The 22,880-nt window shown below is 36.5% G+C and overlaps 1 protein-coding gene across 1 annotated transcript in view; it reads left to right on the top strand.

The window, feature by feature from the left end:
* Positions 1-22,880, top strand: part of Psme4 (proteasome activator subunit 4) — a 113,599-nt gene that overhangs the window by 62,830 nt on the left and 27,889 nt on the right. The window contains exons 21-36 of the mRNA XM_075942510.1: positions 5,342-5,397; positions 7,136-7,192; positions 7,390-7,445; positions 7,546-7,644; positions 9,183-9,245; positions 9,369-9,464; positions 10,522-10,653; positions 12,415-12,624; positions 14,360-14,496; positions 15,547-15,600; positions 16,188-16,317; positions 17,764-17,845; positions 19,321-19,474; positions 19,898-19,967; positions 21,806-21,931; positions 22,311-22,463. Of these exons, the coding sequence (XP_075798625.1) occupies positions 5,342-5,397; positions 7,136-7,192; positions 7,390-7,445; positions 7,546-7,644; positions 9,183-9,245; positions 9,369-9,464; positions 10,522-10,653; positions 12,415-12,624; positions 14,360-14,496; positions 15,547-15,600; positions 16,188-16,317; positions 17,764-17,845; positions 19,321-19,474; positions 19,898-19,967; positions 21,806-21,931; positions 22,311-22,463 (1,675 nt within the window). The remainder of the gene's footprint in view (positions 1-5,341; positions 5,398-7,135; positions 7,193-7,389; positions 7,446-7,545; positions 7,645-9,182; positions 9,246-9,368; positions 9,465-10,521; positions 10,654-12,414; positions 12,625-14,359; positions 14,497-15,546; positions 15,601-16,187; positions 16,318-17,763; positions 17,846-19,320; positions 19,475-19,897; positions 19,968-21,805; positions 21,932-22,310; positions 22,464-22,880) is intronic.

Below are 22,880 nucleotides of genomic sequence, written 5' to 3'. Positions count from 1 at the left end.
AAATGTGTTTTAAAATCATTGAGCAATTTACATCTTAAAACACGGGTTCAGTATCTGCACGGACTAATAACTGCGTTATGTAGAGTTAGAAGCAAGCAACCATCTCTTTGATTTAAATTGCCAAGCAGAAACTTAAATTTTTTTACTTTATTTTCTTATTTTATATGTGTGGGCATCAGATCTTCATGGAACTGGAGTTACAGACAGCCTTGAGCGATCGTGTATGTGGGTGCTGGGTTCAAGCCCAGGTCCTCCTGAAAAGCAGCTAGTGCTCTTACCTACTAAGTGGGATTTTTTTTTCCTTAAATACACTTTCTGTTGGCTTTGAAGTAGTTCTTAACAGGATCTTCTAGTGATAACTTGTATTATCTTTATCCAAAAATGGGAAGAACAACTTCATGGTTTTTTTCCTGTGTGCACCATTTTCACTTTCATTACAGAAGGTGAATGAATCCAAAACTAATAAAATAGCCTTTGAAATTTCTAAAATATTTGTTTTCTTTATATATTTATAGTAAAAGAGTTAAATTTCCAAATTAAATTGAGTGGAAAAAAAAAGTTAAGTGAGTGGCTACATCCTGTGACACAGTGACACACTGGGTGTGGAGTGACCAGGATTCTCAGGGATTGTCAGCAGACCAAAGCCAGGAGAGAAGAACTGAGGTAGAGTCTTAGTCTGTAGGGAGAGAGTGGAGTAATGCAATGCCTCAGGTGTCTGTAATACCTCTTGTTAGCTTTACTAAGTTAAGTTTACTTGTACAAGGCATTCATGTTCTAAAACACCAGATCAATTTTGCAATTATTAGCAATTCAAGCATTGTTTTTTAATTTGTACTTAAACTTTTCATCCAAGTCTTGCTTATATAAAACGTTTCATATTCGGTTACACTCGGAGTCAGATTACTCAGTACCAGGTTTGCTCTCTGTATTTGTTAGCAATATAGGACAAATACCTCTGGAAAACTGTGATGGAAAGCAATAAATTTACTTGACTTTTCTGTAGCTGTGTTTCTAATGGAGTTTACATGATGATCTTAACTTCACTATTGGGGAAATGGTTACTTAACACAAAACTGTTTCTTATGCTATTCAGTGAATGACAGACAAATACAAAAAGCTAAATCTAAAGAATAGAAGTAAATGATGGATCAGTGTAGGTCACTAAATACCTGTAATCACCATAAACCTTCACATGGCAAAATATAGATACAATAAACGGTCCTCGGAGGTAATTAAGGCTAAAAACTTGTCACTTTAATACAATTTAAAACTGTGAATTTTAGCAGTTCTGCTCATTGCCATGCATTGCTGAATGAATCTTAGAATGGAATCTCTCTGCTCTGTTCCTGGGACTTTGAGAGAGGCTCTACTTCTGCAGTAGTTAATGCATACAGCTCACCCTGTAGAGTGAAAATTGGAGTAGGTCTTTCCATTGTCACATAGGAACCTTGGACATTTGCCTTTAATCCTGAAATCCTCAGTTTTCTCCTTTTTAGTCCACTTTTTGTTAAGATCTTTTAGGTCTAATCAGCTATTAGAGGATGCAGAAACTAACATCTAAAAACAGGGTTACTCAAGGTAGAGGAGTCACCATTTTCATCTCAGAATACTTCTTTACTTCGTTCCCCTTTCCTCTGCTCTGTTACATCACAGTCAAATCATTCTTTGAGATCTCAGCTTTTACTAACTATCCACTCAAGAAAATTCTTACCGTCTAAGCTTGAGACCATTTCATTGATGTGTGAAAGGATGTGTTGTGTATACAATGAGGGGCAGGGCTAGCTAACCTCTCTTGGCACCTCCAGGAAACTACCCAGCACTGCTGGGGAAGCTGCACACAGAACAGGAAACAGTTACTACTCCACGGTGAGTAACCCTGTTTTCTCCTTATTTCGCCTTCTGATTGTTTTCATTGTGTGTCAGACATGAAAATCTATTCTCACAGTTACTTTTAAATCTCCAATGTGTAAAGTTTCTCTTAGCAGCCCTCTGGTCACATGGTAGCATAAATAGAGGAGCTTTTCAGTTTTGTTATTTTTATTTTCAGCTGTTATTGATGCAGATAGCTGGGTACACAGAAATGGCCAACTGTCTCTTGTGAAACACTTGTGCATTAAGTGGGGAAAGCCTGCCAGTGGCTTGATTTCAGGAGGGGGTGGGTTTTTGGGAAGGCAAGATGTTCTTTTACATATACACTAGAAGATTGTATATAATATTGTTTATTCCTATTTCATGACAATTGATCTAATCTTTGTACATACCTGACTTGGACTGTATATTTTGCTTTTACGTTTTTGTCATTTCTTCCCGTTTCTAGCATCCTCTGTTTTTCCACCAGAGATTATTATTATTGTTCTAGTGCTACCTAAAAGCATGCCATCTAATAGTACAGATAATGTGACAGTGCCTCCAGATTCTAAGATGTTTGTTACAGTTGGGTGGCCTGGTCTAGGAACAGTGGAGATGGTTTTACTTCATTATTATTACATACGTATGACTGCTTACAGTATGTTTTGTTGGAGTTATTTTTCAGAATTGTGTTTCATTAAGACAAATAATATATGGAACTTAAATTATAGATTTTGCTGCTATTGCTTTTGTTTGTTTTGTTTACTTAGCCCAGGCTGGCCTCAAATTTGAGAAGATCCTCCTACCTCAGCTTCCTGAGTATATAGGCATATACTACCACATATGACTATATATATACTTGTTAAGACACATTTACTGTAAAATATGTCAAACCAATTAGAGTTTAATTTGTGATAGGCAGAAAGATAAAATTTAAGTTGATTCTTAGATAAGTGAATGTAAAAAAGAATTCTGGGTAACAAAATGTTTAAATTTAGTTTAGTACCATATATCTGAATAACATGAAAGTTGTACATTAATTTTTGTTTCAAAATAGAAAAAGAATAGATCATTTTGAAGTTTAATATTTTAAAATTTTATACAAGGTAGGTTTTCTTTTTCACTATTTGATATTAGCTAGCAGACTACAAAACAATGCTAAATGATAAAAAAGAAAGCAGTTCAGAATTGACACATAGATTTAAGAAGTTAGCTTTAGGCTTTTCTGATGATACTTGTTTTCAAATGGGTGATGTTAGAAGAGCTAAAAATGCATATAATGAAACACTCCAGACTATCAAGTAAAATCCTTCATGTGTGCGGTATATGCATTATATGTGTCTGTGTATAGGGGTACATACTTGGAAACCATAGGTTGTTATTGTGTGTCTTTCCCTGTTGTTCTCCACCTTACTTTTTAAGACATGGTTTCTCTCTGTGCCTGGGCTTGCTGCTTTGTCTAGAATGGCTGGCCAGTGAGCCCCAGAGGTTCAGTTTTATCCTTTTTCTCAGCACTGTGCCACCACAGGTGCTGGAGTCTGAACTCATAGCCTGGTGCTTATGCAGCAGGTATGTTATTGATGGTGCTGTCTCTGCATCCCTTTGATATTATTTTTGATGCAGTAAAAATTCTGGGAAATCAATAACTATAGAAGTTATTTTTAATCTTATTAAGGCAATATGACTGACTGAAGCACTTAGTATTATATGGTAGTGAGCATGAGTTGAGTAATGAGTAAAGCTGTATTTTTGCTTTAGACAACTCGTAGATTTGTATCAGCAGGGAAGAGATTTCTGTTCTCGTATATCAGCTATGACAAACCCTTCCCTGTGCTCTACCAAGAAGGTGATGATAGCTCCTTTCCCTTTTCATTGTACTTTTCTATTTAGTACTGAGAGCTAATTTCAGTAGAGACTTGAAATTTATTGATAAGAGGTCTTATTCTTTACTGACTTTGCGTTTCGGATACATATTTATTTCTGCTCATAAGAAGTTAACAAGATGCTGAAATTTGTAAGCTTTGCCACAGGTTGAAACTCTATAGCAAGAAAGCAAACTTTGAGAAAAATCTCAGAAAAGCAAATTAGCATTTTATGCTATAAAATATTAATGAATTTTAAAGTACAGTAGTGAAAAAAAGCCATTCCTTGTTTATACTCTGTAGGTTTGGTCCTGAGATTCGCTGTCTTAGGTACTGAATTATGGTGAGCAGCATAGCTGAGAAACTGGAGCTTCAGTCCTCTGAAGTCATTTGCTATGTCAGGATTTATTAAGTCAGACATTATGACGGAAATAATGCTTTAAATTTAGCTGCTTTGTGGGGTACCCTTGGAGATATGTTGAATAAAAGTGGTGTTTCCTTCCCTATTATATGTGTTGTAAGCTCATTAGTGCTAGGTAATAACTGTAGTTTCTGTTTATTATAAAGTAGCCCTGGGTTGGGTTTGTTCACTGGCTCCTTTGCCTTTGTATTCATGTTTCACCACTTAGGAGGTGTCTTCTCTTTACTAGAATAGCCATTGGGCCAGGTCTTGTAGTTTGAAATTTTGAAAATTGAGATAGACTCCCATTGAAGATACACATACGTACGTACGTACACACACACACACACACACACACACATATATGCATGCATGTGTGTATATATATATATATATATGTATATATTGAGATGTATAAATTCATAGTCTCCCATAAGATGTGTTCTTGTAAATCTATAGGTAATGCTCAGCCATTTGTTGAATTTAACTAGCTTGGTCTGACCGTACTGATGTATTTTGTTTGGGCAGATTTTGGGGGTTTTTAAGACAGTTTTACTTTTTTAATTCAGGTTGGCCTAAAGCTTGCTATGTAGCCCTATCCTGGCCTTGAATTCACCCTAATCTTCATGCCTCAGCCTCCAGAGTACTGGGATTACAGGCATGAGCCACCATGCCTAGCTTGTGACTGATCTTTGAGATTTAGTGTTCTACGTAACGATTTAGAAATGTCATTTGACTACTGTGTTAGGAAAGGTCCATTTTGCTGGTTTAAAGAGAAAGAGCTATTGCTTATAGCTCTTATTTCTTACAGAGAACCATGTGTGCTATTAGATGCTTCAGCAATAAAAGTTGACAAACTTTAAAGTATAATTATATAACTATGAAGCTGAATTTTCTTTGTGAATATGAATAAATTCTTACCAGTGAATATAAGCTTTTCCACTTGAATATTCAGTTAACAATATATGTTCATTGAGAGATGATTTTTCCCCCCTTGAAAAAAGGAACTAAAGGAACATTTTCTTTAAGTTAGTTGCTAAGTTACTATGCTTCTTAATGAAACAGCAGCATTAACCTTCAGAAATATAAAGAATTAAAGTACTGGAGAATAGAAATCTATTATAAGTGCATTACCCTTGTTTTAATTTAAACATTGTAACAATGAGGTTTTTTTCCTTTGACCTTTTGTTTTGATATTATTAATAAATGAAGCTCTCTTGTTTTTAAACAGGGTACCAAGTATGGTGTCCTTAGAGGAAACAAAATTGTATACTGGACTGGAACATGGTATGTGAATACTAACTGAAGTAAGTCTGTAGAAGCTATCTGTAACAATTAGAATTGAGTCATTTTATATTTATGGTTCTTAGATTTTTTTTGTAGTGTATAAAACATACTCATCATGCAACAATCATTTTCTTTCTCTTTGGGAAACTAGATGTTTATTTTTTTTTCTGAGACAGGGTCTCATTATGTAGCCCAGAGTGTCCTTAGACTTGGAGATCTGCCTCTGGCTTTATGAACTATTATTTAAAGAATTGCCAATAAATAACAGAGATTGACTCCATAAATTTAATTACTTTCTGTGTTCAGATGTAAGCTTTGCTACTATGTAACATTCATTTAAGTTTTAATTTAATTTTTTTTTAGCCTAAAAGGATAGTTGTTGGTTTTTGTATGTATGTGTACTTTCCATGGTCACAGGACAAGATGTCAGAGTGAATTTTCTTTACACTGTGTTGATTCTGGGGCTCAAGCTCAGACTATCACTAGAAAGATCTTTATCAGCTAAGCCATCTCACCAGCCATGTTTTTAATTCTTATAGAGTGAAACATTAATGTGAGTGGGGAATATTGTAGCCTTTATATTTGATGGTCTTTGTAGAGATTCATCGAGTGAATTTAATTCAATTTAGTTTTTTTGATGTGGTGCTGGAAGATCATACCCAGAGACATAAGCAGGATAGATAAGGGTTCTCCCACTAAGAGATACCCTGACCCTTACTGTATTAGTGTTTTGTGAGACAACGGGGATGTTGCTCGTTGATAGAACATATACTTACATACATGCCTGAGACTCAGGGTTATTTCCCAGCAACACCCTCCCCCCCAACTATATCGTATACTAATTTAAAGTTCAAAATGCAACCTTAATAGAAACTCTTACTGATGTATTAATAATAGAATTAGTTCTGTACGTCAGTTTCTAAGCTACAACTCCTGGATTTGGGTTACCCGTAAATTTAGAGAATCCCAAGCCTTTGTGGTTTCTAATTAGCAGCTTGGGACTTTGAAATGTTCACAACAGTGTTTTCTTTCTCTCCCCTCTCCCACTTTATAAAGAAGTATACATTTATTTTTATTTTATGTGTATGGTTGTTTTCTGGATGTAAGTGTATCACGTTCCCATGGAGGACAGATTCCCTGAGATGCCATGTGGGTGCTGATAACTGAACTCACATTCTCTGTAATAGCAGAAGTGCTTTTAACCCTGAGCCATCTCTCCCCCACCTTCCTGACAAAATATTTCCTAAGTAATTGTTTTATTTTGGCTATTTGAGACCAATCTCATGTAGCCACATCTTGTCTTCAACTCCTCTATCCTCTTTCCTCTTCTTCCCAAATGCTGGGCTTATAGATGTGCATCCCCATGCCCAGATATGTTTGTCTGTCTGTTCATTTACAGAGTTATTGGAGAAAGGGTCTTGCTTTGTAGACCAGTCTAGTCTCGAACCATCTGCCATTCTGATCTTATTCTCTGAGGTGCTAATGTTACAGGTGTGTGCCTCGATGCCCTGCTTAACTTGGACCTTTGAAACGCAGAGGTTTTGAATGTTAGCTGGGTCATACTTAGCGTCTAATTTAACTATGTTAAAGGCAAAGCCATTTGTCCTCCAATTTACCTTTTAAGAAGAATCTTAGGATAAGCTGTTAAAAACTGGAATGTCTAAAATGCCTTTTCATTGTTGTTATTTATTTATTTATTTATTTATTTATTTATTTATTTATTTATTTTGAAAAATAGATGTATCCAGAGAGAACCACCGAGAAACAATTGCTAGTGTCATACGGAAACTTCTTAGTAAGTATATATGCTTGTAACTTAGCTCTGTATTTCTAAGCTTTAAAATATTAGCCTATGGCAGGTGTGCTTTTACTTAACTTTTTTTAGAAATAGGGAGAATATTAGCTTACTCCCCCACCCCCATTTTATGAAGTAGATTTGGGTTTGTATAGTAATTTAAGGTGTTAGCTAAATTTTTTCTTCTCCTATTTTAGACCACATACTTGATAATTCTGAAGATGATACCAAATCATTGTTTCTCATCATAAAGGTAGAATTCCATAATTATTAATATACACAGTTCCATAATTATTAATATGCTTGGGCTTTACTAATGACTTCTGAATAAATGTTGAAATTCTTTGACACAGATTATTGGAGACCTTCTGCAATTCCAAGGATCTCATAAACATGAATTTGACTCCCGATGGAAAAGCTTTAACTTAGTAAAGAAATCAATGGAAAATCGGGTCAGTATTTCCACCTGAAATTCTGAAATATTGTTTTTGCAAAGATGTATTATAGTCCTGATTTGAGGATTATTGTTTATAGAGGAAATTTGCTCTATAAGTAAAAGTAGTAGCTTTAAAAATATTGCATGAAACCAATGGTTTTTTTTTTTTGCTATAGGATTCTTATTATGTAATAATAAAACATTGACTTTTAAAGACAAAATACTGTATGAAGACGAAAAGCATGATACAGATCCTAATTGGGGGCTTGTATTTACTTGCTAGGAATATTGCTTAATTGTAGAGCGCTTTTTAAGTTAAAAGTGTTTATTTTTGTGATAACATCCATTACTCTCCTCTGTATGGATATATAGGGATTTGCTTCCTGGAACTAGCTCTTGTAGACCAGGCTGACAGACATTCCCCTGCCTCTGCCTCCCGAGTTCTGGGATTAAAGGTGGGCACCTCCACTGTCTGGCTGATTTTTGGTTTTTGGTTTGTTTGTTTGTTTGTTTAAGGGAAAAAAGTCACAAGCATAAATCTGAGGAAAATATTTCTTATATTGATTTCATGATCCGATATTAGAATTAGTATAAGCCTCTTCAGGAACATGGAAGGAAAAACACCCAAAGAGCAGTAGAGCTGTCCCCAGCAGTGTTCCCCAGTAGACTTGTACTGCAGTTGACTCTCTAGAAGCCTGTATGTTACTGGTGCTAAATAGTGGAGATAGAGGAGAATACAAAAAAAGATGGGAACTATGGCAGGCTGTGGAAGAGTGCTGTAAGGTAAATTAGGTCAATAGTTTTGATTTAAGAAAGTTCTTTGGTTTATAGTTAGCAGTGGAGAGCCACTAAAAGGAATATGCATTGTGAGCATGAGCCACCACACTTGACTGAAAGTTAAGATAGATGAATATTAGAATGCCCTGCTACAATTAGAGTCTAGGTGAGAAACCCTGAATCAGAGCTTTTAAGATACAAGTTGGAAGGTTTGGACAAAAGGTAGAATTGGAGCACTTTGATAACTAATGTAATAAAGAATAATAATTTGTAATTTGTAACAATACAAATAATTATTTTGGTGTATCTATTTATTTGTGGAGGTGGGGGCATACATCTGTGAAAGTGGAGTTCAGAAGACAGCTTGCAAAAGTTAGTTCTCTCCTTTGAACATGTAGGTTCCAGGAGTTGAACCTTAGGTTGTCAGACATGTGTGGCAGTTACGTTTGCTTTTCAGCCTTTTTTTCTGCCCTGTGTTCATTTTCTTGGTTTAGGGTTTGTATGATATGGTTTGGGTTGACTTTTTTTTTTTATTGTTGTTGTTATTGGGCTTTTTGTTTGTTTGGTTGGTTGGTTTTGTTTTGAGACTTGGTCAATCTATGTAGCCCTGGGTGGTCTGGAACTCAAAGTGATCTGCATACCTCTGACATTAAAGGTATGCACCACCATACCTGGCTGTGTTCTTATTATGAGGTCAGTTTTCATTATGGAATTCAGGAATCCATTGTTGAAGTTACTCAGTGAAAACATTGAGATGTTTGCTGTTTTGTTTTCCAGCTCCATGGAAAAAAGCAACATATCAGAGCACTACTAATTGACAGAGTGATGCTGCAGCATGAGGCAAGTGTCTCCATCACCTCTTGATTCAGCATGCTAATAAATAATTACTGCAGTGTTTTTCATAATTAAGTGGACTTTCATTAAACTCTTCAAGACTTTATTTTATATTATTTCTTTTTAAAGTTGCGAACACTAACTGTTGAAGGTTGTGAGTATAAAAGAGTACATCAAGATATGATCAGAGATCTTCTTCGATTGTCAACAAGTTCGTACAGTCAGGTGAGGCTCTACGCTCTCCAATACTTCCATTTTTTTTGTTTGCAATCTAGGTATTCCTGTTTTCCCAGTGGAGTTTAAGTAATCCCTCATTTAGGGATTACTTAATAATAGCAAGGAAGCAAGAGAACCAGAACTAAAATCTAATAATTCCTGCCCCCAATGCCATGGTAAATACCTTCCAAATTTCAGATAGATTCAAATTTTGCCTTAATATACAAAAACATTTGTAGTATGATTGTCCCCACCCCACTCACCCCTACCCTCTTTTCCTAGACAGGGTTTCTCTGTAACCCTGGTTGACCTGGAACTTTGTAGATAAGGCTGGCCTCGAACTCAGAGATCTGCCTGCCCCTCCTGGGATTAAAGGGGTACACCACCATGCCTAGCTAATTGCTTCTCATTTTAGATCCTCAATCGTTCCTCCTGCAAGGTCTTGCTATTAGGCAGACTAGCCTTGAACTTCAGTTCACTTGCCTCCACCTCCAAAGTGCTGGGATTACTGGCATATGCACCACCATGTCCTGCTTAAATTGTCTCTCTGTTGTAAATTTGAGAGATTATGTTGGTAGACTGGTGCTCCCACTTAATTCTATTAAACTCCAAAGGCCAGTCTGGGATGGCTATATAATTCCTTCTGTGTGTGATGCTTGGGTTTAGGTAGTTACTAGCATGTAATATACCATCTATCCCTTAATAAAGTATAGGACCAAAAGATTATGTCATAGCACATAAATCAGAGACATTACAAGATTTATGTATATCAGTAACTTCTAATTTGGTAATTTCCTGTGTGTGCACATAAGAGACCTGATCTCATCAACAGTGAGTTAGGTGTCTGCTGTTTGCTTTTAGCAGTGTTATAAGCTGTTCCCCATGAATGTCATTCAGCTTCCTCTCATCAGAAAGAAGCACACTGAATACTATCTTCCTTTTAATAATCATTTGTTTACTTTCTAGGGTATATATTTTCTGTTATTTAGGAATCAATCTAAACTATCATCCTTTGCTGTTTATGTTTCATTAGACATCTTTTTAAATCTTTTTCAATTTTTCCCAGGTCAGAAACAAGGCTCAGCAAACATTTTTTGCTGCTTTGGGAGCATATAACTTCTGTTGCAGAGATATCATCCCTTTAGTTTTGGAGTTTTTACGACCTGATAGACAGGATGTCACACAGCAGCAGTTCAAGGTATAGGTTCTGTTTTAATGTCTACAGTAAACATCCATATATTGGTTAGTCAGCTTCTGCATTTAATATTTTGCTATATTTGCTTATCGCCAATCTTAAAATATGTGTAAGTTTAAGATACTAGAACATTTCATCATGATTATTGTGCAAACCTCTGTGGAAAATATCTGAATTATATAACCAATGTGAAGGAAAGACTAGGGATGGAAAGAAATAAGATCATTTGAACAACTGATCAGAGCAGAAAAAGGAAGAAACAAGGCAAGTTTCAGAGGTGAAGTAGAGTCTCTGTAAGTAGGTTATTAATAAGAGAGATTAAAGACAAAAAAAGAGTTAGGGTTTGATAGCTAAATATGAGGAAACTAAAACTAAATCTGGATTGTACAAGTAGTTGTAGGAGAGGTGAGAGACCTCCAGTGCTCAGGAGGTGGAAGAACCCAAGAGTTTAAGGCAAGCCTAAGCAATGTGGTGAGATCCCATCTCAAACAAAATGAGTCTAAACAGCAAAAGTGACCAAGATAACATGAAAAGAGAGGAACAGCCATGGAAGGGCAATAAAGAGACCTTTCAGAAAGAACACACAGTCATCAGTGCCCATTTTCTGGAGATAATTAAGATTAGCACTAAGTATGTTCCTCGGAATTAATCTGTGAGACACAGCTTGGTATGCTGTGAGCCAGGCTTAGTTACTTACTTCTAAAATTTTATTAGAACAAGGCATTCTTTTATGTAGTTCGTACATTTTCTTCATATCACAGTGCTGAAGATTAGTGGCTGGGACTGATACCAACTGACTACTGTTTCCTTTCTTCTTTACTTTCTGGTGGCTGACTTCCACTCAGTATTGGATATTCTTTCTGGAAGGTCTGCCTCATTTGATCATATCAGTCAATCTTGTCAAGAATGTTTTACATGGGCAACATTAGAGAGGTGAAAGTTAGCAGTGACTGTATATAGAGCCTGTAGAGGAGGCTAGACTGTGCAGTAGGTTACAATCCAGTTTCACATCCATTTACATTGAGTGTTCTGAAAGTAACAACACTTTTTGGTACTAATAGAAATATACTTGCTTCATCAGAATTATCTCATGTTGTCAGTAAAAATTATGTAGTATAATTAAATAGCTAGATTTTTTAAAGGTATTTTAAATTTTATTGTTTGACAATTTCATACATGTATATAATACGTCTCATCATATCCATCCTCCATTCTCTCCTTCTACCCCTCCTGAGTAACCAAGCTTTATATATTTAGTAACATACTTAGCAACTTTGTGTTAGCTGTTATTTGGTAAGTTATTTAAAACTAAAAAGACTTTTTGGTATATTTCAAGGCCATTATCTGAGGAAAATATGAGTAGAATCTGTACTTTTACATTTTTATTTTTTTTTCTTTTTTTTCCTTTTTTTTTTTTTTTTAGAGAGTTTCTCTGTATATTTGGATCCTATCCTAGACCAGATTGGTCTCGAACTCACAGAGATCTGCCTGCCTCTGCCCGGCCTATTCTTACTTTTTATATTGCTGAATCGCCATTCTTTAGCAAACCATCTATTAAATGATTTAGAAAAAATATTAATGGATGCCACTTGGTTAAACCTCAAGTACAAGTTTTTAAGAACAGCACAGTAAATACATGTAATGTTATGTACAAATCAGCTGTAAGTATGTAAATAACTAACATAAAAATTTAAACTCCATGTTTGACTCTTAGTTCTCCTCTGTGCCTCTTAGTTTTCCATGTAAATTTATTTGTTCTTATAGGGCGCCTTATATTGTCTACTTGGAAATCATAGTGGTGTATGCCTGGCCAACCTTCATGATTGGGACTGCATTGTGCAGACTTGGCCAGCACTTGTTTCTTCGGGACTTAGCCAAGCCATGTCACTGGAAAAGCCATCAATAGTGAGACTGTTTGATGACCTTGCAGAAAAGATTCATAGACAGTATGAAACAATTGGCTTAGACTTTACAGTAAGCAAACTATTTATTTGTTCTCTCGTATTTTAGTGGAAATTCTGGCTTTAATTTTTCATGTTTTTTTCATAATATTTTAGCTTGTTATTATAATTTTTAAAAGGCATTTACTTTCTCTTTCCTTCTAACGTTCCTTAGTAATCATTGTTTTAGATAACAGATTTGGAACACCAAGTTGGAGTGTGTCTGGGAAAGAGTCAGGTCTTTTCCACCAAGAGGCTGCAACAGTTAACATTTCTATATTTACCATTGTTCCATGTATGCCTCCACTGCATTTTCCTCCTCACTTCTCCTCACTTTCCCTTCTCTTTTTTTCCTCTCCTCTGGCTGGCCTGGAACTTGCTTTGTAGACCAGGCAGGTCTCAAACTCACTCTGCTGAAGTATTTATCTAATTATTCTTTATCAATGAAAACTCAGGAGTCAGATATCAGGGTAAGGACCTCATTGATCAGAGGAGTGATGACGAAATGACCACTGACTTCTTTTCTCTTTCCTTCATCGATCTAAAATGTCTAAGCATCTTTCTTAAACTCTGCTGTACTACTTCCTGTGTCTCTCTATATGTCCTGGGTCTTCCAAAAGCTGTCTGGGTAACTTTGGTCAGCTAGTAACTGTCCACCCTCTGATTCAAAGTAAACTCTATTGGAAGTCTCAGGAGTGTCAGAGTGAGATCAAAATTTCCCATAGCACTCAGCTTCTTGAGTGCTGGGATTGCAGACATGACCTACCTACCATGCCTAGTCATGCTGGGTTTTTTAAAGAGTTGATTATATTTTAGGAGGTTAGCTATACTGGCCAAAGTCACAGAAGATTTGCCACTAGCTAGATTCACAACTTATAGTGCAGAATATTAAAATTAGATTTTTTCTTATGAATTAGAAAGAAACTCCACTGGTTCTGAAATAGAGATAGGACATCATTTAAGTACTTTTTTAAAAGCCAGTGACTAACTCTATAGTTTTTGCTAGTCTCAAACTTGTAGCAATCCTCCTGCCTTAGCCTCCCACATGCTAAGATTACATGCATGAGTCACCTTTCATGACCATCTGAGAAGCTAAAATGTATGCATTCTCACTTCCTCGGTGCATCATGATGAACAGAAAAGTGAGGATAGTTGAGTTTCTTCTTTCCTCAGGTTGGTTATGCTTTGCATCCTAATGACCAGGGTTATAACTATGGCTATAAATTCATCCCTTGCTCTTTGAAACTGTCCTTATTAGGATTGGTTACCACCAGGTATAGTTAGTCTTCTGTAGTGCAGGATGGCCTTGAATTCTTGATACCCCTGCCTTCATCTCCTCAGTGCTCTGATTACAGACATGTACCATCATACCCAGGTAGATTATTCTTTCTTTAAAAATTTTTAGTCATAGTAACTCAAGATGCAATCCCAAACCACTGGTCCAGCAAAATAGTCTAATAGGAAACGTGCTTGTCACCAAACCTGATGACCTGAATTCAATCCTGGACTTAAAGCATAATCATTACATTTATTTTTGTGTAGACGTATGTGAGTGTGTGTTTTCACACCCCAATCAATGAACGTATAGAGATCAGAGGACAAATTATAGGAATGAGTTCTTTCCATCTACCTATGTAGATAGGGTCCTACGATTTGAACTTGGGTCATCAGGCGTGGTAACAAGTGCCCTTTTTCCCTTTAATTAAATAGTCCACCTTATAGTATGTATCATGACTCTACTTTTTTAATGCTTTTTTCTTTTTAATAAGATTCCAAAGCCATGTGCTGCAATAGCAGAATTACTTGAACAATCAAAGAATCCTTCTATTAGCCAGACGCTACTTAGCCCAGAAAAGATTAAAGAAGGACAGAAGCGCCAACAGGAAAAGAATGCTGATGCCCTAAGGTAATTGAACTTTCTGCTAAAACAGAAAATATTACAGCTAATACACTTTAACTAGCTCTAGTGTAACTTACCACTGCACATTGATTTCTGGGAAAATGCAAGACAACTGGGAGATGATTGTTGCAAGGAGACCAAGTTTTCACTTGCAAGTAGAGTTGAGAAAAAAAGCATGCTAAAAATAAAAGTCATTACTGTATCTTTTTCACTGAGAACTGCCTTTATTTGTTTTTAGGTACTAATGTATCAGACATAGTATAATTGGTGCACTTTGTTATTAAGTCCTAAATTCGAGTTCAGTACATTACTTTATAACTCCTACAGAAATCTCTTTTTTATTGAACTTGTAGTAGGATATTAGTAAACTGTTTTTTGATCAGGGGACCAGGAAAAGTCCTGATTTGGGAAAAAAGAAAAAGTGGTAGTACTTCAGCAGTAGCCTTCTTCACTCAGTTCAGGTTTACCATATAACTTGTGATGGTGCCTACTTACTGTTTGTGAAATGCCTTTAAAATCATGGTATTGCTCTGCCTTGTCTTAAATTCCTGGGCTTAAAAGTATCCCAAATGTTATGAATATGGCTGCCAGCTGCAGCCCCAAACTTGTTTTCAGAAATGTTTTTGTGAATATTGAACTCTCATAGTCTGCTTAATTGATTGCAGATAGCCAGCATACTGTACGGCAGAACACTGCTGACTCTTGGTTGCTACTTACAGTTTTAATGTTTACTTTGGAGTACTCAGAAAAAGGTTTTAGGGCATGCCTGTAATGCTAGTTATTTTGCTCTAGAGGCTGGAGAATCAGGAGTTCAAGGCTAGCCTGGAGTTTGAAACCTTACCTCAAAAACCTAAAACTATTAAGAGAAAAGAAACAATTTGGTAGTTCATTATACATAGCCCTTCATGTTCTTTTCTTAGTGTTTCTTCTAACTTTTAGTCTGGTTAAATGGTAAAGTGTAAAAGGAGGGTAAATTAGGACAGAATTTGAATTTATGTTACATTATTTAGTGTTTAATCTTAGTATTATACTAAAACCATATCTGAATTTTTAAAGGAACTATGAAAGGTTAGTCAACACTTTACTAGATGGTGTGGAGCAGAGAAACCTGTGAGTATAAGTTTTATTCTTCTTAAAAAAAAAAGTGGGTTTTTTGTTAGTTTGTTTTGTTTTTAACCGTGAAAGCATTTGTCTTAACTGCTCTAGGGATTTTGTGCATGGGAAAAAGAATGGTTGTATTAATGGGGTTTTTGTGTTAGAAGACTAAAAGCAGGGGACATGGAGAGGTTTAGGGTAATAGGGTAGTGTTATTCAGTAGGCCTGTTTTTATTTTTTTTTTTTTTGATTTTTCAAGACAGGGTTTCTCCGTAGCTTGGTTCCTGTCCTAGAACTAGCTCTTGTAGACCAGGCTGGCCTCGAACTCACAGAGATCCATCTGCCTCTGCCTCCTGAGTGCTGGGATTAAAGGCGTGCGCCACCACCGCCCTGCTCTTGTTTTTATTTTTGAGAAACTTAAAATTATGTTTCAGCTATACAGCTGAGCAGGGTTTCACATGCCTGTGGTCCCAGCTTTCAGCAGGCTGAGACTACAAGCAAAGAAAAAATTTCAAAACAGATTCTTACTGTAAGTAGTTTTTAAGGCTACTGTGATTTGTATTGCTGACTCTCACCACTCATCCCTTTTTCTCAATCTCCAGGCCTTGGAAATTTGAGCATATAGGCATTGGGCTTCTGTCTCTACTCCTAAGGGAGGACAGAGTGTTGCCTCTTCGTGCCATACGTTTTTTTGTTGAAAATCTCAACCATGATGCAATCGTTGTTCGAAAGGTACACACTTTATTTTGGCTACTGTGTTGGGTTTGAGACTATTTACCTTAACAGACATCTTACAATATATACCCTAATAAATACCTTAACATGAATTGATTTGGCATCTCCTTCTATTTGCTCAGAAGCAAATAATAATTTGTTCAATAAATACTTTTTAGGCATAATCAAGTATTTTACATTTTAACACTAGCTGTAGCAGAGAATTCGCTTATAAACTTGGCTAAGTTTGACTTTTAAAAATTTGAAAATTCATTTTTCAAGGAGTGGAGCAAATCCAAGAGTTGAGTTTTTCTGGTTGTGCTTTGAAAATATTACAAATAAGCTGTCAGAAAAGTCCTAGCCTTGACTATTTCTGGAAGAAAGACAATAAAAGACACAGAGGCTGACACAAATAGAATGAGCAGCTATTGATCTAATAAAAGAAGGACTGTTTCTTCAGCAGACACTAGCATAAACTCAAGGGTGGAGGTGCTAGTAAATCATTCCTAGTTGAATGTTTATGCTTTTTAACTTTAAACTATTTTTTAATTTGTGTTGCGTGCACAAATACACATGCACACATACACAACACCCCAGCTCAGCATGCATGTGAAGGTCAGAGGACAGTTTTTGGGAGATGGTTCTCAGTTTCCACTGATGGATTGGAGGAGGGGATCGAACTTAAAGTCACTTAGCTTGTGCATCAAGTACTTCTACTTCCTAATCCATCCCACAGAACTTAAACTTATTTTAATAACATGCAAAACAAATTATTTTATTATGGCATTTTTATGCATACTTTTTTGGTTAATTTCTTTAGTAACCTCTGACTTGGTATTCCTCTTTCTACTTTCAAGTCTTCTGTTCTCTCTCATTTTCTGTACTTGTTTATAGCTTTTCCCCTCTCATATCCCCTTTCCAACTTCCTGACCCATATGTACCCACACTCATTGTCAAATAAATAACTTGTATATAAATTAGAAGCTGGGGGTCTATGTGTGAGAGAAAGCATGTGGTATCTGGGATACTTCACTTAATATGATTTTCATATATTTGCAAATGTCATTTTACTCTTCATGGTTGAGTATGATTTCATTGTGTATATATAGCATATTTTCATTCATTATTGTCTGTTGATGGACATCTAGGCTGATTCCATTTCTTGCTATTGCCAGTAGAGCACTGTTGAACACAAATGTACAGGTATCTCTGGGGTACAATGTAGAGTTCTTTGGAAGTTTTAGGAATGGGTCAGGTGACAGTTCTATTTTTCAGTCTTTGAGAAACAAACTTCTACACTGATTCCCATAGAGTCTATATAAGTTTTACACTCTTACTAAGAGTAAATATAAGGGCTCCTTTTGGGTGGAGATATTTTTAAAAAGAAGTAGAATCAGTTTCAGTTGCAGTACAACATGTAAGAGATTTCGAAATTTTGATGTAGATGTGTTAACCTGTTTGTAGATGGCTATCTCAGCTGTTGCTGGTATTCTCAAGCAGCTAAAAAGAACTCACAAAAAGCTGACCATCAACCCTTATGAAATCAGTAAGTAATACCCCAGGTAAATAACAGCAGTAATACTTAGAGAAAATTTCCTGGAGTACTCCCAGAAGCTAGGAGTGGGAGCACGGGGCTTTAATTCCACAAGTTTGGAAGTAGAGGTAGGAAGACCTGGAATTCAAAACTCAGCCTGAGTTATATTAACACAATCCATTGAGTATTTCTCTCTGGGCGGGAGAATTAGAAGCAGAGTTGATTTTTCTTCTTTTCTTACTGTGTTTTCAGGAAAAAAAATATATATACTTTTTGTTTGTTTTGTTTTTGAGGCGGGTTTTTCTGGGTAGCCCTGGTTGTTCTGGAACTCCATCTATAGACCAGGCTGGCCTTAAACTCGGAGGTCACCTGACTCTGCTGCCCTACTGCTAGGATTAAAGGCATGCACTACAATTGTCCTGCTTCTCAGAATTATTCAAATGAAAACTTTTCCCACTAATAAATGATTGATCTAACAGTAAAATATTACATTTAGTTGTCATATCATTTTTCTCCATGAATGTAATATTTTAACTGTGGGTTAGACTGTAGTCCTCAGAAAAATGTCAATAAGAATGTTTTTCTTTTGATATGAAGGACATGCATTTGAATAAGTGATGATTATTTCAGTAAGATGTGTTGATAAAATTAATGACATAGAATCAATGTTATTTTTTTTTGATTTCTGAGAATTGTGTTTTGATATGGAAAAGAATGTTCTTAAATACTTCTGTCTGGGTGGTGGCACATGCCTTTAATCCCAACACTCCGGAGGCAGAGACGGGGAGATCTCTGTGATTTCCAGGACAGGCTCCAAAGCTACAGAGAAACCCTTTCTTGAAAAACCATTAAAAAGGAAGGAAGGAAGACTTTTGTATTCTGTACTATGGGGGTACAGAGACATTGTGTGATCAGTTTCCCATAAGACTACTCCAATAAATTTGTGTTTGTGGGTACATATATACCATGGCATATATGTGAAGAAGAAGGCAACTATGGGAGTCAGCTTTGTCTCTTCAGCGCGGATTAGGGCAGTGGCAGTACTTCTACCTGCTGAGCCATCTACAGCCCTGTGGGGTCTTTTTGGAGACAATAGTAATAAGTGATCACTTGTTGAGAGTCACAGGCAAGCCTAGAGAGATGGCTCAGTGCTTAAGAGCATATATTGTTTTTGTACAAGAACCAGTTTCTACTCCAAGCACCGACACCAGGCAGCTCACAACTGCTTGTGACACTAGTTCCATGGGATGCCTCTAACTTCAGACACAAATATTAATAAATAAATGTTTACTTTTTTTTAAAAAAGAGAGTTATAATCAGGGCATGGTGGTCCAGACCTTTTATTTCAATACTTGGGAGGCAGAGGCAGGAGGATCTCTGTTCCAGGCCAGCAAGGGCATAAAGTGACCCTGCCTCTTAAAAACATAAAAAAAGTAATTAGTGTTTTCAAATTGATTGAATCTGAATGCTTTTTTTTTCTTCTTAAGGTGGATGTCCTAAACCCACCAAAATTCTTGCTGGTGATAGACCTGATAATCATTGGTTGCATTATGATAGCAAAAATATACCAAGAACAAAAAAAGAATGGGAGTCAAGTTGCTTTGTTGAAAAAACTCACTGGGGATACTACAACTGGCCAAAGTAAGTCACAGTTCACCCCAACATCAGCAAACATTTCTTTCTTTCTGAGTAAACTTTGTTAGATTAGATTTCTAGGTTCAGAAGCACTTAAAGATCTTTTCATTCTTTCTTCCTCATTTTTGTTTTTTTTTTTTTTTTTTGCTCCTGCCAATGCTATGCTTTATTCCTTCCCATTGTACTACAGTCCTGAGCTGTTGCTAATGTCATGCAGTATGGCCTTTGAGTAAATGGCAGCACACCCATCTAAACCACAGCACTTTGCTTTCATTGTTGAGTCCAACAACTTAGGTCACCAAAGCATGAGGCTCTGTAGACTCTTAAAGACAGACAGTTACAGTCTATTAAAGAGCCTCCTTTTTTTGGCTCTTGAAGCTCTACCATTTTCTTGTGTTCATGTTATAAATATAAACTCTTATTTTGTAGAAACATGGTTGTGTATGCCGGTGCAGAAGAGCAGCCTAAGCTTGGCAGAAGCAGGGAGGATATGACGGAGGTAAGCGTTCATATCATTGCGCTTTTAATTGCATCTTGGCTACTGATTTAGCTCCATCTTAGTCAAATCTGTTTGTAGCCCCATTCTTGTATGTCAGTACATCATAAATACAGGTGAATGTATGCTATTGTCCCATCACTCAGGGGCCAGGTGACACTGCTATTATCAGGGTTGCCCTCACTCCACTAGGTACTGCCTGTATAGTTTACTGCTGGTTTCTTGTATTAGTTCTTGATGATAAAAGGCTCTTGAGCAAAACTAATTTAGGTTTCCATGTGTATAAGTCATGCCTTCTCGGGAAATAGATGTTTAGACTTTTTTAAGATTTATTCTTAAAATTGTTTTTAATTATGACTGTCTATGCGTGTGTGCCCGGGTGTATTGTTTTTAATTATGACTATCTGTATATGAGTGTGTACCTAGGTGCAAGTGTCCACAGGGTAAAGAGGTATTATTACCCTCCTGGAACTGAAATTACAAGTAGTGACCTCTGACATGGATGCCCCAACATGCTGGGAACAACTCAGGTCTTTGGGAAGAGTACTGACATTGTTACCACTGAGCCGTCTCTTCAGCCCAAATATCTAGATTTTAAAATCAAAACATTTTAGTTAAGCTAGGTGTGGTAGAGTATGTGTGTAATGTCTGAACTCAGTGTAGGAGGAGGACTGCTGTTAAGTTCAAAGCCAGTCTGGCCCTTGAATAAGACAGCCTATAACAAAAGGAAAGACGGGCAGAAAGAAAAAAGCCGCAAAAATGAAGCAAAATTTTATTCCTCATTGAACATACCTCATTATCACTTTAAATCTTGGCTTAAGTTCTTGAAATCTTAGTTTAAGATCTAAGTTTTCTTCAAGTTACTGTTTAAGTTTTCTGGTTCTGAACAGCCTTTCTTTAAAGGCTGCTGTTATACAAAGACAGAAATGGTTTATTGGAATTTGGTTTGTAGTTAGGAAGTTTTTATAAATTGCACTCAGCTGGCACTGAAAGAAGTGTTAGCCCTCATTTCTCAAGCTGAGCGAACACTTTTGGTTTTCATTCGTAGGATGAGAAATGACATCAAAACCCATGGAAGTAAAGAGCAAAACTTAATATTCTTAGAGTTGCTGTAGTGATATTTCATTTGTATTTTAATGAATAAAGCTTGCCTGAAATGCAGAGAGTAAAAACAGCCGCACTGTTGAGCCTTAAAGATCAGGCAGTGGTGACACACACACACTTTAGTCCCAGACACATTAGTTTGTCATAGAAACCAGATGGTAGTGATGCTTGCCTTTAATCCCAGTGGTGCACAACTTTAATCCCAGCACTAGAGAGGGGAAAAAGATGGGAAGAGACAGCTCTCACACACAGTCTCCTTCTGAGATTCCTGGAGGCAGGATCGCCATTTCGGGCTGAGTTAGAGGTATGCGCCATTGTCTGGCCACTAGAGAGTTCTTACCTCTACCAAGGCTCAGACAGAGGGGCGATCTTGTCCTCAGAGAGACTGCAGACTGAGTCCCTGAGTTCCTGTCTCTTCCTGTCTTATATTCTTCTCTAGTGCTGGGATTAAAGGCATGCACCACCACTGCCTGGCCTGTATGGCCAACTAGTGTGGCTGCTGGGATTAAAAGCATGTGCCAACCACTGCCTGGCCTATATTGCCGATTAGTGGGCTAGCTTTGCATTCTGATCTTCAGGCAAGCTTTATTTATTAAAACACAAATAAGATATCCCTATAAGCTATAGTCATCTAGCTAATAAAGTCTTAAAATTTATTTTAGCTTTATCAGAATTGTGTGCTCTAAAGTAGGATTTAAACCCTGAACATGGTTCTTCTTTTTTTTCCAACTTTGTAGGCAGAACAGATTGTGTATGATCGTTTTTCTGACCCAAAGTTTGTCGAGCAGTTAATTACTTTTCTATCTTTAGAAGACAGAAAAGGAAGAGATAAGTTTAGTCCCCGGCGTTTCTGCCTCTTTAAGGTAATTGTGTTTTAATGTACTTTTTTCATAAAGCTTAGTGATTACCAGTTTATAGGCTCATAAATTTCAAATATTTGATTAAAATTTGTATTTACCTATTGTCTTTCTTAATCTAAAGTGGTATTGAAATTAAATATAAAATTAAATTAATATTAACTGGGAATTTTTAAGGCGACCTTTTAAATTATTAATGTTATTAGTATTAGAAACAAAAATGTATTTTAATATAAAGTTGCAATATTCTTACTATTGAAACTGGCATTTTTAGAGAAAATAAATAAATTCTAGTGGGGAGAGTAATGTAGACAATAATTAAAAAGCTTAATTATCAAGATAATGCTATTTCAGTACTGAATTAACTTTGTCTTTGTTTCTGTAGGGTATATTTAGAAATTTTGATGATGCCTTTCTGCCTATTCTGAAGCCCCATTTAGAACGTTTGGTTGCAGATTCTCATGAAAGTACCCAGAGATGTGTTGCAGAAATTATAGCTGGTTTAATCAGAGGTTCTAAGCATTGGACATTTGAGAAGGTGATGGTATCATCCATCTGTGGAGGGTTTTGTTTGTTTCCTTTTGGGTTTTGTTGATTATTTATCCACCACACACTAGAATACCAGAACTGGGGAAGCAGTGGCAGGAGGATCTAGAGTTCAAGGCCAGCCTGGGCTACGGGAGGCCTTGTCTGAATAAAAAGAAAAAAAAGTAGAAAAGTAGCAATCAGCATCACATTTATGATACTGCCTCCTGAATTACGACAAGTTCATCTCCATAAAATGTGCCAAAATGGAACCTGGTGATGTGTTTCAGTTGGTAGCATGTTTTATCATGCAAAAGGCCCTCCTTTGGATCTTGGTGATAAGATCCTAAAACCTCAGCATTCTGAAAATAGAAAGCAAGAACATCAGAAATTCAGAATTAGCCTCTGCTCCATTGCAAGTTTGAGTCTA

Source organism: Microtus pennsylvanicus, chromosome 12 (assembly GCF_037038515.1).
Source record: "Microtus pennsylvanicus isolate mMicPen1 chromosome 12, mMicPen1.hap1, whole genome shotgun sequence".
Taxonomy (NCBI): Eukaryota; Metazoa; Chordata; class Mammalia; order Rodentia; family Cricetidae; genus Microtus; species Microtus pennsylvanicus.
This window is presented reverse-complemented; position numbering and strand designations above follow the sequence as displayed.